This window comes from Littorina saxatilis, linkage group LG9 (assembly GCF_037325665.1).
Source record: "Littorina saxatilis isolate snail1 linkage group LG9, US_GU_Lsax_2.0, whole genome shotgun sequence".
In the NCBI taxonomy this organism is placed as follows: domain Eukaryota; kingdom Metazoa; phylum Mollusca; class Gastropoda; order Littorinimorpha; family Littorinidae; genus Littorina; species Littorina saxatilis.
In genome coordinates, this window is record NC_090253.1 from 45,251,873 (window position 1) to 45,265,576 (window position 13,704).

General features: G+C 43.5%; 1 protein-coding gene and 1 long non-coding RNA gene across 2 annotated transcripts in view; one reads left to right on the plus strand and one right to left on the minus strand.

The window, feature by feature from the left end:
* The window catches only part of LOC138976225 (uncharacterized), a 525,645-nt gene that overhangs the window by 312,284 nt on the left and 199,657 nt on the right, over positions 1-13,704 (plus strand). The window lies entirely within an intron of this gene.
* On the minus strand, positions 4,935-12,854 carry LOC138977432 (G-protein coupled receptor GRL101-like). The gene is made up of 3 exons (XM_070350312.1): positions 12,280-12,854; positions 6,829-8,597; positions 4,935-5,596 (listed from the first exon to the last, which is right to left on the minus strand). The coding sequence occupies exons 1-3, from the start codon at positions 12,559-12,561 to the stop codon at positions 5,287-5,289; spliced, it is 2,361 nt and encodes a 786-aa protein (XP_070206413.1). The 5' UTR covers positions 12,562-12,854; the 3' UTR covers positions 4,935-5,286.

The window sequence follows — 13,704 nt, forward strand, 5'->3', positions numbered from 1 at the left end:
TTACGTCCAGGACCTACGGTTCTATTGTATGTCAAAACAATGACTTAGTGGCTAGTGAAATATTACGTCCAGGACCTACGGTTCTATTGTATGTCAAAACAATGACTTAGTGGCTAGTGAAATATTACGTCCAGGACCTACGGTTCTATTGTATGTCAAAACAATGACTTAGTGGCTAGTGAAATATTACGTCCAGGACCTACGGTTCTATTGTATGTCAAAACAATGACTTAGTGGCTAGTGAAATATTACGTCCAGGACCTACGGTTCTATTGTATGTCAAAACAATGACTTAGTGGCGAGTGAAATATTACGTCCAGGACCTACGGTTCTATTGTATGTCAAAACAATGACTTAGTGGCTAGTGAAATATTACGTCCAGGACCTACGGTTCTATTGTATGTCAAAACAATGACTTAGTGGCTAGTGAAATATTACGTCCAGGACCTACGGTTCTATTGTATGTCAAAACAATGACTTAGTGGCTAGTGAAATATTACGTCCAGGACCTACGGTTCTATTGTATGTCAAAACAATGACTTAGTGGCTAGTGAAATATTACGTCCAGGACCTACGGTTCTATTGTATGTCAAAACAATGACTTAGTGGCTAGTGAAATATTACGTCCAGGACCTACGGTTCTATTGTATGTCAAAACAATGACTTAGTGGCTAGTGAAATATTACGTCCAGGACCTACGGTTCTATTGTATGTCAAAACAATGACTTAGTGGCTAGTGAAATATTACGTCCAGGACCTACGGTTCTATTGTATGTCAAAACAATGACTTAGTGGCTAGTGAAATATTACGTCCAGGACCTACGGTTCTATTGTATGTCAAAACAATGACTTAGTGGCTAGTGAAATATTACGTCCAGGACCTACGGTTCTATTGTATGTCAAAACAATGACTTAGTGGCTAGTGAAATATTACGTCCAGGACCTACGGTTCTATTGTATGTCAAAACAATGACTTAGTGGCTAGTGAAATATTACGTCCAGGACCTACGGTTCTATTGTATGTCAAAACAATGACTTAGTGGCTAGTGAAATATTACGTCCAGGACCTACGGTTCTATTGTATGTCAAAACAATGACTTAGTGGCTAGTGAAATATTACGTCCAGGACCTACGGTTCTATTGTATGTCAAAACAATGACTTAGTGGCTAGTGAAATATTACGTCCAGGACCTACGGTTCTATTGTATGTCAAAACAATGACTTAGTGGCTAGTGAAATATTACGTCCAGGACCTACGGTTCTATTGTATGTCAAAACAATGACTTAGTGGCTAGTGAAATATTACGTCCAGGACCTACGGTTCTATTGTATGTCAAAACAATGACTTAGTGGCTAGTGAAATATTACGTCCAGGACCTACGGTTCTATTGTATGTCAAAACAATGACTTAGTGGCTAGTGAAATATTACGTCCAGGACCTACGGTTCTATTGTATGTCAAAACAATGACTTAGTGGCTAGTGAAATATTACGTCCAGGACCTACGGTTCTATTGTATGTCAAAACAATGACTTAGTGGCTAGTGAAATATTACGTCCAGGACCTACGGTTCTATTGTATGTCAAAACAATGACTTAGTGGCTAGTGAAATATTACGTCCAGGACCTACGGTTCTATTGTATGTCAAAACAATGACTTAGTGGCTAGTGAAATATTACGTCCAGGACCTACGGTTCTATTGTATGTCAAAACAATGACTTAGTGGCTAGTGAAATATTACGTCCAGGACCTACGGTTCTATTGTATGTCAAAACAATGACTTAGTGGCTAGTGAAATATTACGTCCAGGACCTACGGTTCTATTGTATGTCAAAACAATGACTTAGTGGCTAGTGAAATATTACGTCCAGGACCTACGGTTCTATTGTATGTCAAAACAATGACTTAGTGGCTAGTGAAATATTACGTCCAGGACCTACGGTTCTATTGTATGTCAAAACAATGACTTAGTGGCTAGTGAAATATTACGTCCAGGACCTACGGTTCTATTGTATGTCAAAACAATGACTTAGTGGCTAGTGAAATATTACGTCCAGGACCTACGGTTCTATTGTATGTCAAAACAATGACTTAGTGGCTAGTGAAATATTACGTCCAGGACCTACGGTTCTATTGTATGTCAAAACAATGACTTAGTGGCTAGTGAAATATTACGTCCAGGACCTACGGTTCTATTGTATGTCAAAACAATGACTTAGTGGCTAGTGAAATATTACGTCCAGGACCTACGGTTCTATTGTATGTCAAAACAATGACTTAGTGGCTAGTGAAATATTACGTCCAGGACCTACGGTTCTATTGTATGTCAAAACAATGACTTAGTGGCTAGTGAAATATTACGTCCAGGACCTACGGTTCTATTGTATGTCAAAACAATGACTTAGTGGCTAGTGAAATATTACGTCCAGGACCTACGGTTCTATTGTATGTCAAAACAATGACTTAGTGGCTAGTGAAATATTACGTCCAGGACCTACGGTTCTATTGTATGTCAAAACAATGACTTAGTGGCTAGTGAAATATTACGTCCAGGACCTACGGTTCTATTGTATGTCAAAACAATGACTTAGTGGCTAGTGAAATATTACGTCCAGGACCTACGGTTCTATTGTATGTCAAAACAATGACTTAGTGGCTAGTGAAATATTACGTCCAGGACCTACGGTTCTATTGTATGTCAAAACAATGACTTAGTGGCTAGTGAAATATTACGTCCAGGACCTACGGTTCTATTGTATGTCAAAACAATGACTTAGTGGCTAGTGAAATATTACGTCCAGGACCTACGGTTCTATTGTATGTCAAAACAATGACTTAGTGGCTAGTGAAATATTACGTCCAGGACCTACGGTTCTATTGTATGTCAAAACAATGACTTAGTGGCTAGTGAAATATTACGTCCAGGACCTACGGTTCTATTGTATGTCAAAACAATGACTTAGTGGCTAGTGAAATATTACGTCCAGGACCTACGGTTCTATTGTATGTCAAAACAATGACTTAGTGGCTAGTGAAATATTACGCCCAGGACCTACGGTTCTATTGTATGTCAAAACAATGACTTAGTGGCTAGTGAAATATTACGTCCAGGACCTACGGTTCTATTGTATGTCAAAACAATGACTTAGTGGCGAGTGAAATATTACGTCCAGGACCTACGGTTCTATTGTATGTCAAAACAATGACTTAGTGGCGAGTGAAATATTACGTCCAGGACCTACGGTTCTATTGTATGTCAAAACAATGACTTAGTGGCGAGTGAAATATTACGTCCAGGACCTACGGTTCTATTGTATGTCAAAACAATGACTTAGTGGCTAGTGAAATATTACGTCCAGGACCTACGGTTCTATTGTATGTCAAAACAATGACTTAGTGGCTAGTGAAATATTACGTCCAGGACCTACGGTTCTATTGTATGTCAAAACAATGACTTAGTGGCTAGTGAAATATTACGTCCAGGACCTACGGTTCTATTGTATGTCAAAACAATGACTTAGTGGCTAGTGAAACATTACGTCCAGGACCTACGGTTCTATTGTATGTCAAAACAATGACTTAGTGGCTAGTGAAATATTACGTCCAGGACCTACGGTTCTATTGTATGTCAAAACAATGACTTAGTGGCTAGTGAAATATTACGTCCAGGACCTACGGTTCTATTGTATGTCAAAACAATGACTTAGTGGCTAGTGAAATATTACGTCCAGGACCTACGGTTCTATTGTATTTGTTAGTGCGCAACCTGTCCATGCATTTCATTTATTTCTAGACTAATGTTTTTGGCTCACGAAGTGTAGCCTATGCGATCGTAACTTTGTCTGTCTGTGCGTGCGTGCGTATGTGCGTATGTGCGTATGTGCGTGCGTGCGTGTGTATGTCTGTGGTAGAAACTTTAACATTTCGTCATTTGAAGACGTCACATTATGGCGTAAGAGGGTTAGACGTCACGCGAAGGAATGTCTCGGTCATTGTTATTTTGAGCGGGCCGAGACTATTTGGCAGTCGTGTCTGTAAGTAGGCTACATGCAGACAGACAGATCTAGATCTAGTGTCTCTCTTTCTTGCACAGTGTCACCAATGCTTACTGTGTGTGTGTGTGTGTGTATGTGTGACGGAGTGATTGAGTTTGTGTTACTGTTTGTCGATTTCTTACGTGAGCCTTGAAGGCTTCGCCTCTTGTTAACAACAGGATATGACATGCTAAAAATACTGACGCATAACTGCTTTGATGAGAAAGAAAAAAAGTTGAACAATAATGATCCTAGTTTGAAAATTTCCTTCGCATCCCAAAGACCAGTGATATAGAAAAAAAGTACATTTTCTTTTTCAAGAATCTTTTGCTGTTCGGATTTATAATCAGCTCTTTTCTCTTATATTGTGTATTGTGCGTGTCGGACAAAACTGTCGGTATAATGAAGGTCTTAATACTTTAACACCGACGAGAGAATAGAAACAAGAATGATCAAACTAAGTGAAGATTATAACTGGCACGGTTTGTCCGGTATATGAACCGTCCTCTATGACTCAACTCATTGCCACCTTGCTTTTGTGAAATAATAGAATTGGTGGAAACAAAATATGCCTTTTTCTTTTCAGTTCGTAAAATGCCCGTTAACACAGGATCTAAGAGCTTGTAAATAGATTTGAGATTATAGTTTGACATGCTATGCACACGCACGCACGCACGCACGCACACACATACACGCACGCACGCACACACACACACACACACACACACACGCACACACACACACGCACACACACACACGCACACACACACATACACATACACACATACACACACACATACACACACACACACACACACACACACATACACACACACGTGCACAAACACACAAGCACACTAGCCGAGGTATGTTTGATGTTGTTTTTTAAATAGCAGTTTATTGACATTGTTCTGTTATTATAAGATTAGAAGAATCGAGTTATATTTGTCGAATACATACTACAGTCTGTTTGCTACAACAAACTATTGACAGTGCTAAGACAGAGAAAAGGGCGAAGACTCTTTGCTTCAACGAACTGTTGACAGTTTAAAGATACAACAGAGTTGAAACACTGTGCTCCAACAAACCGCTTACAGTTTCAGACAGAGACAGGGGCTGACACCCTTTGTTCCTACACACAGTTTTAATCAAGAGAAGCAAGCTGAAACTAATGTGTTTTTGCACAGGGTTCTCTCCCTCTTTTGCATTGTGGGCCCCTCATGGCTTCCCTGTTTCATGGAAAGCTGAGTGTCTCACACAGATCTATCCTCTTCAGCAATTTGGGCCAGCACCTGCTTCAAAAGGCGCTCGTCCCGGCCCCGACTCCGTCTCTCCAGCAGCATGTTGATGGTGTAGAGAAAGGGGTTGAGGGCGGAGTTGAGCGGCAGCACCAGGATGGCCAGACCAACGCTGACCTCCCCTGGCACGGCCACGCCCCTGGCGGCCAGCAGGCCCAGCAGACCAATGGGGAACCAGCACAGGAAGTCGGACAGCGCCACGCTCACCAGGCGGCGAGCGATCCTCAGGTCCGCGGATTTCCTAGAACTGTCCGTGACGGCCACGCTGTTGGTTGGAACATAATGGTATTGATAATGTTCACACATTACAGTCAAGACCATAAGATTTTAACTATATATCTACAACCAAACCTCATCCTCTCAGTTTAATATTGTATTTATATGTTCACATGTCAACGACATATTTAAGATGGAGAACAATAATTAAGACATTTATCATCAGTGCTTTTCTCCCTTGAAATTGGTAGGACGGGGTTTTAGTGAACAAGTGTGAACTTCCTTTCTTTTTTCCAACCTAATGAAAATACAAGAAACAGAAAAATCAGAGTAGAAACGTAAAACCCTGAAGTAAACCAACCATTCAATCGGTATTGTTTGTTTTTTCTCAGTATAATAATCAAACCTGTTACGAAAATCTCCATGAAAACAAGTACAATGTTGTAGTTAGTTCTTTTGGGGCCATTTGATGCCATTATGTTGATTGACATCGTGGTGTAAATGTATACTAATGGTTTGACACTGTCAAGGGAAAAGTGTCAAATACCTTCCTTCTCGTGCAAACACTAATGTTAATCAATATAAATTCGTCTAGACTTTAACATGTGATAAGTGCATCCTCAAACTTAGCCCCGTACCACACTTAAAGCAGCTGGCTGTTTTATGTGCATACTGGACATATTTTGCAGCATTGTTCGCAGATTTCAAAAAGCGTGAACTAAAACAAACATTCCAAAGAAAGCAGCGAGACTGTTGATACTATGTGACCAGTTGTACGGATTCTTTCGCATGTAAACACCTAAACTTCTTCTTCTTCTTCTTCTTCTTCTTCTTCTTCGTTCATGGGCTTAGACTCCCACGTTCACTCATGTTTTTAGCACGAGTGGATGTTTACGTGTATGACCGTTTTTACCCCGCCATTCAGGCAACATACGCCGATTTCGGGTGAGACATCTGGGTATTTTCGTGTTTCTATAACCCACCGAACTCTGACATGGACCACAGGATCTTTTCCGTGCGCACTTGGTCTTGTGCTTGCGTGTACACACGAAGGGGGTTAAGTCACTAACAGGTATGCACATACGTTGACCTAGGAGATCGGAAAAATCTCCACTCTTAACCCACCAGGCGGCAGCGACCGGGATTCGAACTCACGACCTCCCGATTAGGAGGCCGACGTCTTACCACCACGCCACTGCACCCGTCTAAACACCTAAACGAATCTTTTGTGATTTACATGACGGCCTACACGGTAAGGAAGATGACTTAAAACCAACTGACCTGTCTATGCTGTTGGCGCTGATGGCGGCGTAGATTGACGCCTGGCCCACGGCGATGAGCATGAAGAGAACAAAGTTGAGGACGATGATGACACCGAAGGCGTACTGCTGGCCGGGGAAGTCTCCGCGAGTGACGGGCAGCGGTATGCAGATCCCCGTGCGGCTGTAGAATGACCAGTGTGACGTCACAGGCAGCAGGGGCACGGCGGCCATCACCATGGTGACCAGCCAAACGCCCGTGCACGTGAGGTGGGCAGAGCGAGTGTTGAAGCGCAGCGAGCTTAGCGGGAAGCGCAGCACCAGGAAGCGGTCCAGCGTGATCAGGCAGATGATGAGGGCCGACACCTCGTTGGACACCAGCGACAGGTACCCCGCCACACCACACCCGGCGCTGTGCCTCCACCCCACGTCCTCCCACAGGTAGCTACCCCGGTACAGGCGGTCAGCCACCCCGATCACGGCCAAGTACACCCCCATCAGAAAGTCGGAAAGGGACAGGTTGGTGACGAAGACGCTGAAGCCCGACTTGCTGCTCTTGAGGTAGAGCGTTCTGACCACGAAGCAGCCCACGTTGCCCAGCAGGGCCAGGGCGGCAAAGATGGACAAGAAGACTCGGTACAGGTCAGAGCGGAGCAAAGACTCACACGACGACAATTCGTCAAAAGGAGCCCTGCAGTTGGCCAGGTTGAAGCCAGGGGGCAAGGTGGCCTGACAGCACAGCTTGTAGTTATCAGCGGCCACAGACTGCAGCCGGTCCAGGCCGGAAAGTAGGTCACGCGGAAAGTGGGTCATGGGGCAACCTTCAGTGTCCAGGACGCGGAGAGCGGGAAGTGAGAGCAGGCCTTGTCCGGTGATGCGATCCACTCCGCAGTGAGAGAGATTCAGGGTGTGCAGGCCTGGGAAGATAGAAAACTTCTCCGTGTCCAGTGTGGGCATGTGCACGCCAGACACGTCCAACGTTATCACAGCAGGGAAAGACAGATTTTGAAAATGTGAGTCAAACAAAGACTGGAGCGGGTTTCCAGACAAGAACAGGTGTTGAAGATTGGGCAGTCCGCGAAGATGACCCACGCTGACGTCATGCAGGCGGTTGTGGCTGAGGTCAAGGCTGCGAAGGTTAGGGAAGGTCAGGTTGCCGACACTCCCAAGGCCGCACCCTGACACGCTCAGGTGGATCAGGAGCGTGTGCTCAATCACCCGTGACGGCGTCAGAGCGCTGCCGCTGGCGTCGAGGTATCTGATGTCTGGGTGAAGCATGTCTGCCGGGAAGAGCGTGTGACAGGCGACACTCAGTCCGTGGCACGTGCACCCTGGTGGACAGGCGATAGCACAGAACAGCTCGTCGTCGTCCTGCGGACACTGGTACACGCCGTCGCACACGTGTGTTGGGTGCAAGCAGACACTGGAGCCGCGGCAACGATACAGACCACGACACGACACTCTCCCACACCCCGCCTCGTCCTCTCTACCGGGGCAGTCGTTCACGCCGTTACAGAGGAGGAAGAGGGGCAGGCAGTAGCCGTCGTCCGCACACTGGAAGTGTGTTTCTGGACACGGCGAGGAGGAGCTGTTCGCGTCCAAGGACTGAGACAATGGAGTGATGAGGAAGGGGAACTGGTCATTCCCTGTGGAGGAGAGAGGGATGAAGTTGACCAGTGCGGGGGAAGGGGGAGTGCGGATGTTCTCCTCAACGTTGAAGTGACACTGATCTTCGTCTGACCCATCGAGACAGTCCTGCTGGCCGTCACACAGCGCTGACAGAGGCACACACTGCGACACACATAACACATCATGTACCGATTGGACTTAGTATTTCTCTTCTTTGGACCATGTGAGGTTAGAAGCCGACTAAACCTCATATCTAGCAGAAAATGTGCCAAGACTTAGGAACAGAGTGTGACGGGCGGAGTGGCGGGGTGGTAAGACGTCGGCCTCTTGATCGGAAAGTCGTGAGTTCGAATCCCGGCCGCGGCCGCCTGGTGGGTTAAGGGTGGAGATGTTTCCGATCTCCCAGAACAACTTATGTGCAGACCTGCTTGTGCCTTCTCCCCCTTCGTGTGTACACGCAAGCACAAGACCAAGTGCGCAGGGAAAAGATCCTGTAATCCCTGTCCGCGTTCGGTTGGCTATAGAAACACGAAAATACCCATCATGCTTCCCCCGAAATCGGCGTATGCTGCCTGAATGGCGGGGAAAAAACGGCCATACACGTAAAAACCCACTCATGCAAAAACATTAGTGACCGCGGGAGTTTCAGCCCGTGGACGAAGAAGAAGAAGGAACAGAGTGCGTGTTTATGTGCGTTCAATCGTTAACAGTCATGTGCTGGTGTTGAAGCCAGTCACGTTACCTAAGGGATCCCCTATTTTTTGGAAGTACGCCTCTTCCTTATGTGCAAACAGAGTAGAATATCTCAGAGCTATATGTTGTCTGTCCGCCTCCCTCTTTCTGTCTGTCTGTCTGTCTGTCTGTCTGTCTGTTTGTCTGTCTGTCTTTCTGTCTGTCTGCCTCTCTCTCTCTCTTTCTGCCTCTCTCTCTCTCTCTCTCTCTTTCTCTCTCTCTCTCTCTCTCTCTCTCTCTCTCTCTCTCTCTCTCTCTCTCTCTCTCTCTCTCTCTCTCTCTCTCTCTCTCTCTCTCTCTCTCTCTCTCTCTCTCCCCCTCTCTTTTTGCTGACGATTCTTCTCTTCATGCAAGTGGAAAGTCTGTTCCAGTAATAGAGTCCTCCCTTCAAACTATGGCATTCCATTTGTCAAATAATTATTTGGATACTTTTTCATGTTTTTTCACCAGTTTTAGCTAAATAATCATTATTTAGAAGCTCATGTGCTAAATAAGTAATTGTTTATAAACAATGTAAAACAATTCGAAATAATTTTTTGTTTACGTAAACCATTCATTATTTACCTAAACAATTAATTGTTTACGAAAATAATTCATTGTTTACGTAAATAATGATTTATTTAGCAACATTACGTAAACAATATATTATTTAGACTAATATTACATTGTTTATAAACAATCAGCAATGTTGCCAAATAAATCATTATTTACGTAAACAATGAATTATTTACGTAAACAATGAATTGTTTAGCCAACACATTTTCTATTATTTAGGGGTTTCTAGGATTCGCTTCTGAACTAATTTTTGAGTCACTTGAGAAAAAGTGACTCTATGTAATCGGTCAGTGTTAGTCTGTCCGGCCGGCCGGCCGGCCGTCCGTAGACACCACCTTAACGTTGGACTTTTCTCGGAAACTATCAAAGCGATCGGGCTCATATTTTGTTTAGTCGTGACCTCCAATGACCTCTACACTTTAACGATGGTTTCGTTGACCTTTGACCTTTTTCAAGGTCACAGGTCAGCGTCAAAGGAAAAATTAGACATTTTATATCTTTGACAAAGTTCATCGGATGTGATTGAAACTTTGTAGGATTATTCTTTACATCAAAGTATTTACATCTGTAGCCTTTTACGAACGTTATCAGAAAAACAAGGGAGATAACTAGCCTTTTCTGTTCGGCAACACACAACTTAACGTTGGGCTTTTCTCGGAAACTATAAAAGTGACCGGGCTCAAATTTTATGTGAACGTGACTCATTGTGTTGTGAATAGCAATTTCTTCCTGTCCATCTGATGCCTCATATAATATTCAGAACTGCGAAAGTGACTCGATCGAGCGTTTGCTCTTCTTGTTATGTCTTTCAGTGATTACTGAGATACCTTGTATTGAATTATAGTATATACACAAAGAAAAAAATGAAGCTTAGAAGTCAATTATTGATTCCCCTAAATAATGAAAACTGCTTTCCCTAAACAATTCATTATCAGTTTTCATTATTTAGCGAATCTGCTAAATAATGCATTATGTAGGTAAACAATGATTTATTTAGCAACTGCTCACTTTATCCACCCAAAAAATATTATTTTGTGAAATAAGTGATTATTTGTGTAAACAATACATTATTTACGTAAACAATGAATTATTTACGTAAACAATGAATTGTTTAGGTAAACAATGAATGGTTTACGTAAAAAAAAAATTATTTAGAATTTGTTTACATTGTTTATAAACAATTACTTATTTAGCACATGAGCTTCTAAATAATGATTATTTAGCTAAAACTGGTGAAAAAACCATGAAAAAGTATCCAAATAATTATTTGACAAACGGAATGCCATATCAAACATGGTGTAGTGCTAATGTTATGCGTGTCCATCCAATGAAAACTAAAAGTATGGTAATTGCAACCAGACAAAAACACCAGATTTCTCCACTCAAACTAAATCTTACTATTGGTACGCAATCAATTGAACAAGTTCAACAGCATCGCGTTTTAGGGGTAATTATTGATGGGGAATTCAAGTGGCAGGCACAATTACAGCATATTTGCAAGAAAGTAGCCAAGAACGTTTTCCTCCTTTCCAAGTTAAAGCAATTTACGGACAGAAGGACTCTGGAAATGTTCCACCATGCTCATGTAATGCCTCACATTAATTATGTTTCGACGCTCTGGGATGGCAGCAGTGATGTCCACTTGAAAAAGTTAGACGCTCTCAGTCTATCGTCGCTCGGCCAAACTCATCGTAAAGGATAATGCCTCAACAGATATGAAATTAAAAATGCTTAACTTTCTTCCACTGACAAAGCATCTCAAGTTAAACAAAGCCATTTTCAAGCATAAAATTAATTGTATTACGGTAAAGTGCCGATCTACATTACATCATTATTTAATAAAGCTACCCACAGATGTGGGTCGGTCAACTTGATCCCACCGATTCCACGAATTGACCTGTATAAGACCAGTCTTGCTTTTTCGGGTACTTCAGTTTGGAATTCACTTCCATCATCCTTTAAGCACTTAAAGTCCTTAAAAAGTTTTAAAAAATGTGTTAAAAACCACTTAATGTCTAAGTAGTTTAACGCCTTTTGATTTACCACACTTAGTATTACGTCAAAGATATGCTGTGCATTGTATATTCTGAACATATTTTTGTTGTACTATTGCTACATGTTCGATTGCTACCAGCTTGTATTCATAATTACCTGCATAGTATGCATTTGATTTTATGAATAACCACATATGTATGCTCTTCATGCCTCATCTTCATCATCATCATCATCATCATCATCATCATCATCATCATCATCATCATCATCATTATCATCATCATCATCGTCATCATCATCATCATCGTCATCTTTATTATCACGTGCTGAAGTTTTCCGAACTCCTTTTGTTGGTTAACTTTTTAACTTTTTTTAATTGTGTGTCTTGCGTCCCAAGGACAGATTGTAAGAAAGTTCAATTCAATTAAATTCTCTCTCTCTCTCTCTCTCTCTCTCTCTCTCTCTCTCTCTCTCTCTCTCTCTCTCTCTCTCTCTCTCTCTCTATCTCTCTCTCCCCTCGCTGTCTCTCTCTTTCTCTCTCCCCCTCTGTCTCTCTCTCTACCTGGGTGGATGTAGCACACTCTAGCGGTGTTGAGCCAGAACACGGAGCAAAGACACAGAAAGTCTCATCACTGCCGTCCGCACACTGCTGACGGTGGTCACATACCAAGCTGTACGGCACGCGCTGGGACCCCGCGCTGCACGTGAACATGGCAGGCAGTGACGTCATGGGGAGTGACGTCACGGGGACCGGACATGACGCACGTGAAGGAACTCCCCACACCTCACTGTCTGCGTAACCATGGCGACCGGCCCAACACGCGCTTTGCACGTCACAGGCCATGAAAGCATGAGTCAGGTGACCTCCCGGACACGCGACAGCCGGAACAGGAAGTGACGCATTTCCCGAAAGTGCCACATGGATGCTTGAGCTTTTCCTCTGGTTTTCCTTGTGTTGTTCTAGATGTGTGGACAGACTATCTAGCTCGCACAAGATGTCCACATATTGATTTTTCACATCACATTCAACGTCAATGCTGGCAACTAAGTGAGTAGATCCCTGTTCAATAATGCTGCAGAATGACCTACTTAACAAAGTGGCTTTGGCGAAGAAAGCCACCGTTCTGTCTGCCCACAACATAGTGTGCCTGTATCTGTTTTAAGAAAAAGAGGGTAAAACAAATGTACAAAAGATGCATGCATAATATAATAGCAGCGTTAAGAGTGAATGGACGAGTGTGAAGGGAGGGTGGGGGGGGAGGGGGAGGCGGGGGGGGGGGGGGGGGGTCGAATATGTAGACAGTAGCCTCGATGAGCTTCTTCAGGGCATTCATGACCTTTGACCAATCACCAGATACTGTGTTAATTAGTATCTGCTGTACATTCACGTCTAACACTTAGGCCACTTTGTTTGCCTTTATCACATCCTGTCTGCGCGTTCTGGTTTAAAACATCGCAACGTATCCAGACATCTGTCGTGACAAGCAAACTATCCAACTTCACTAGGGATATTCCGTTCTTGAAGAAACAGTGCTTGGCCATGTAAATATTTAAATACTGACAACTTCTCTTTGCGAACACGGTACCTCAAAAAAGCTCCTCACATGTAAGGTAAGACAGAGGGCGTGTTGTGTATAGCCCTATCAACACGGGACTTGAACTAGCCCAGTCACACACAACGATTTATCCTTCCACACGGGCCGAGTTTTGCGTAAGATCGAGCTGCGATGGAGATATCATTTACTCGCAGGCGATTCTCTCGTAGCTTCGGCCGTAGGTGAAGACCAATCAGAACGCGCCGTTGCGACTGTCACGTCGTGACTTCAACAAAATGGCGGACAGCAGCGAACAGCGTTTCTTCATGGATTCAAAACTATTTTTAGAAGAACAGCTTCCTACTCAAATACAAATGAAACATATTTGGCGTGTACTACGGTCCGGAACAATCGGGTGCAACTGTCTGCGTAATTACTTTCCCATTAAGGCC

Coding starts and splice junctions, on each gene's coding strand:
- LOC138977432 (XM_070350312.1), bottom strand. CDS start 12,561: ATGGCCTGTGACGTGCAAAGCGCGTGTTGGGCCGGTCGCCATGGTTAC. Junction 8,598..12,279: donor AGTGTGCTACATCCACCCAG/GTAGAGAGAGAG, acceptor TGTGTGTCGCAG/TGTGTGCCTCTGTCAGCGCT. Junction 5,597..6,828: donor AGCGCCAACAGCATAGACAG/GTCAGTTGGTTT, acceptor TCCAACCAACAG/CGTGGCCGTCACGGACAGTT.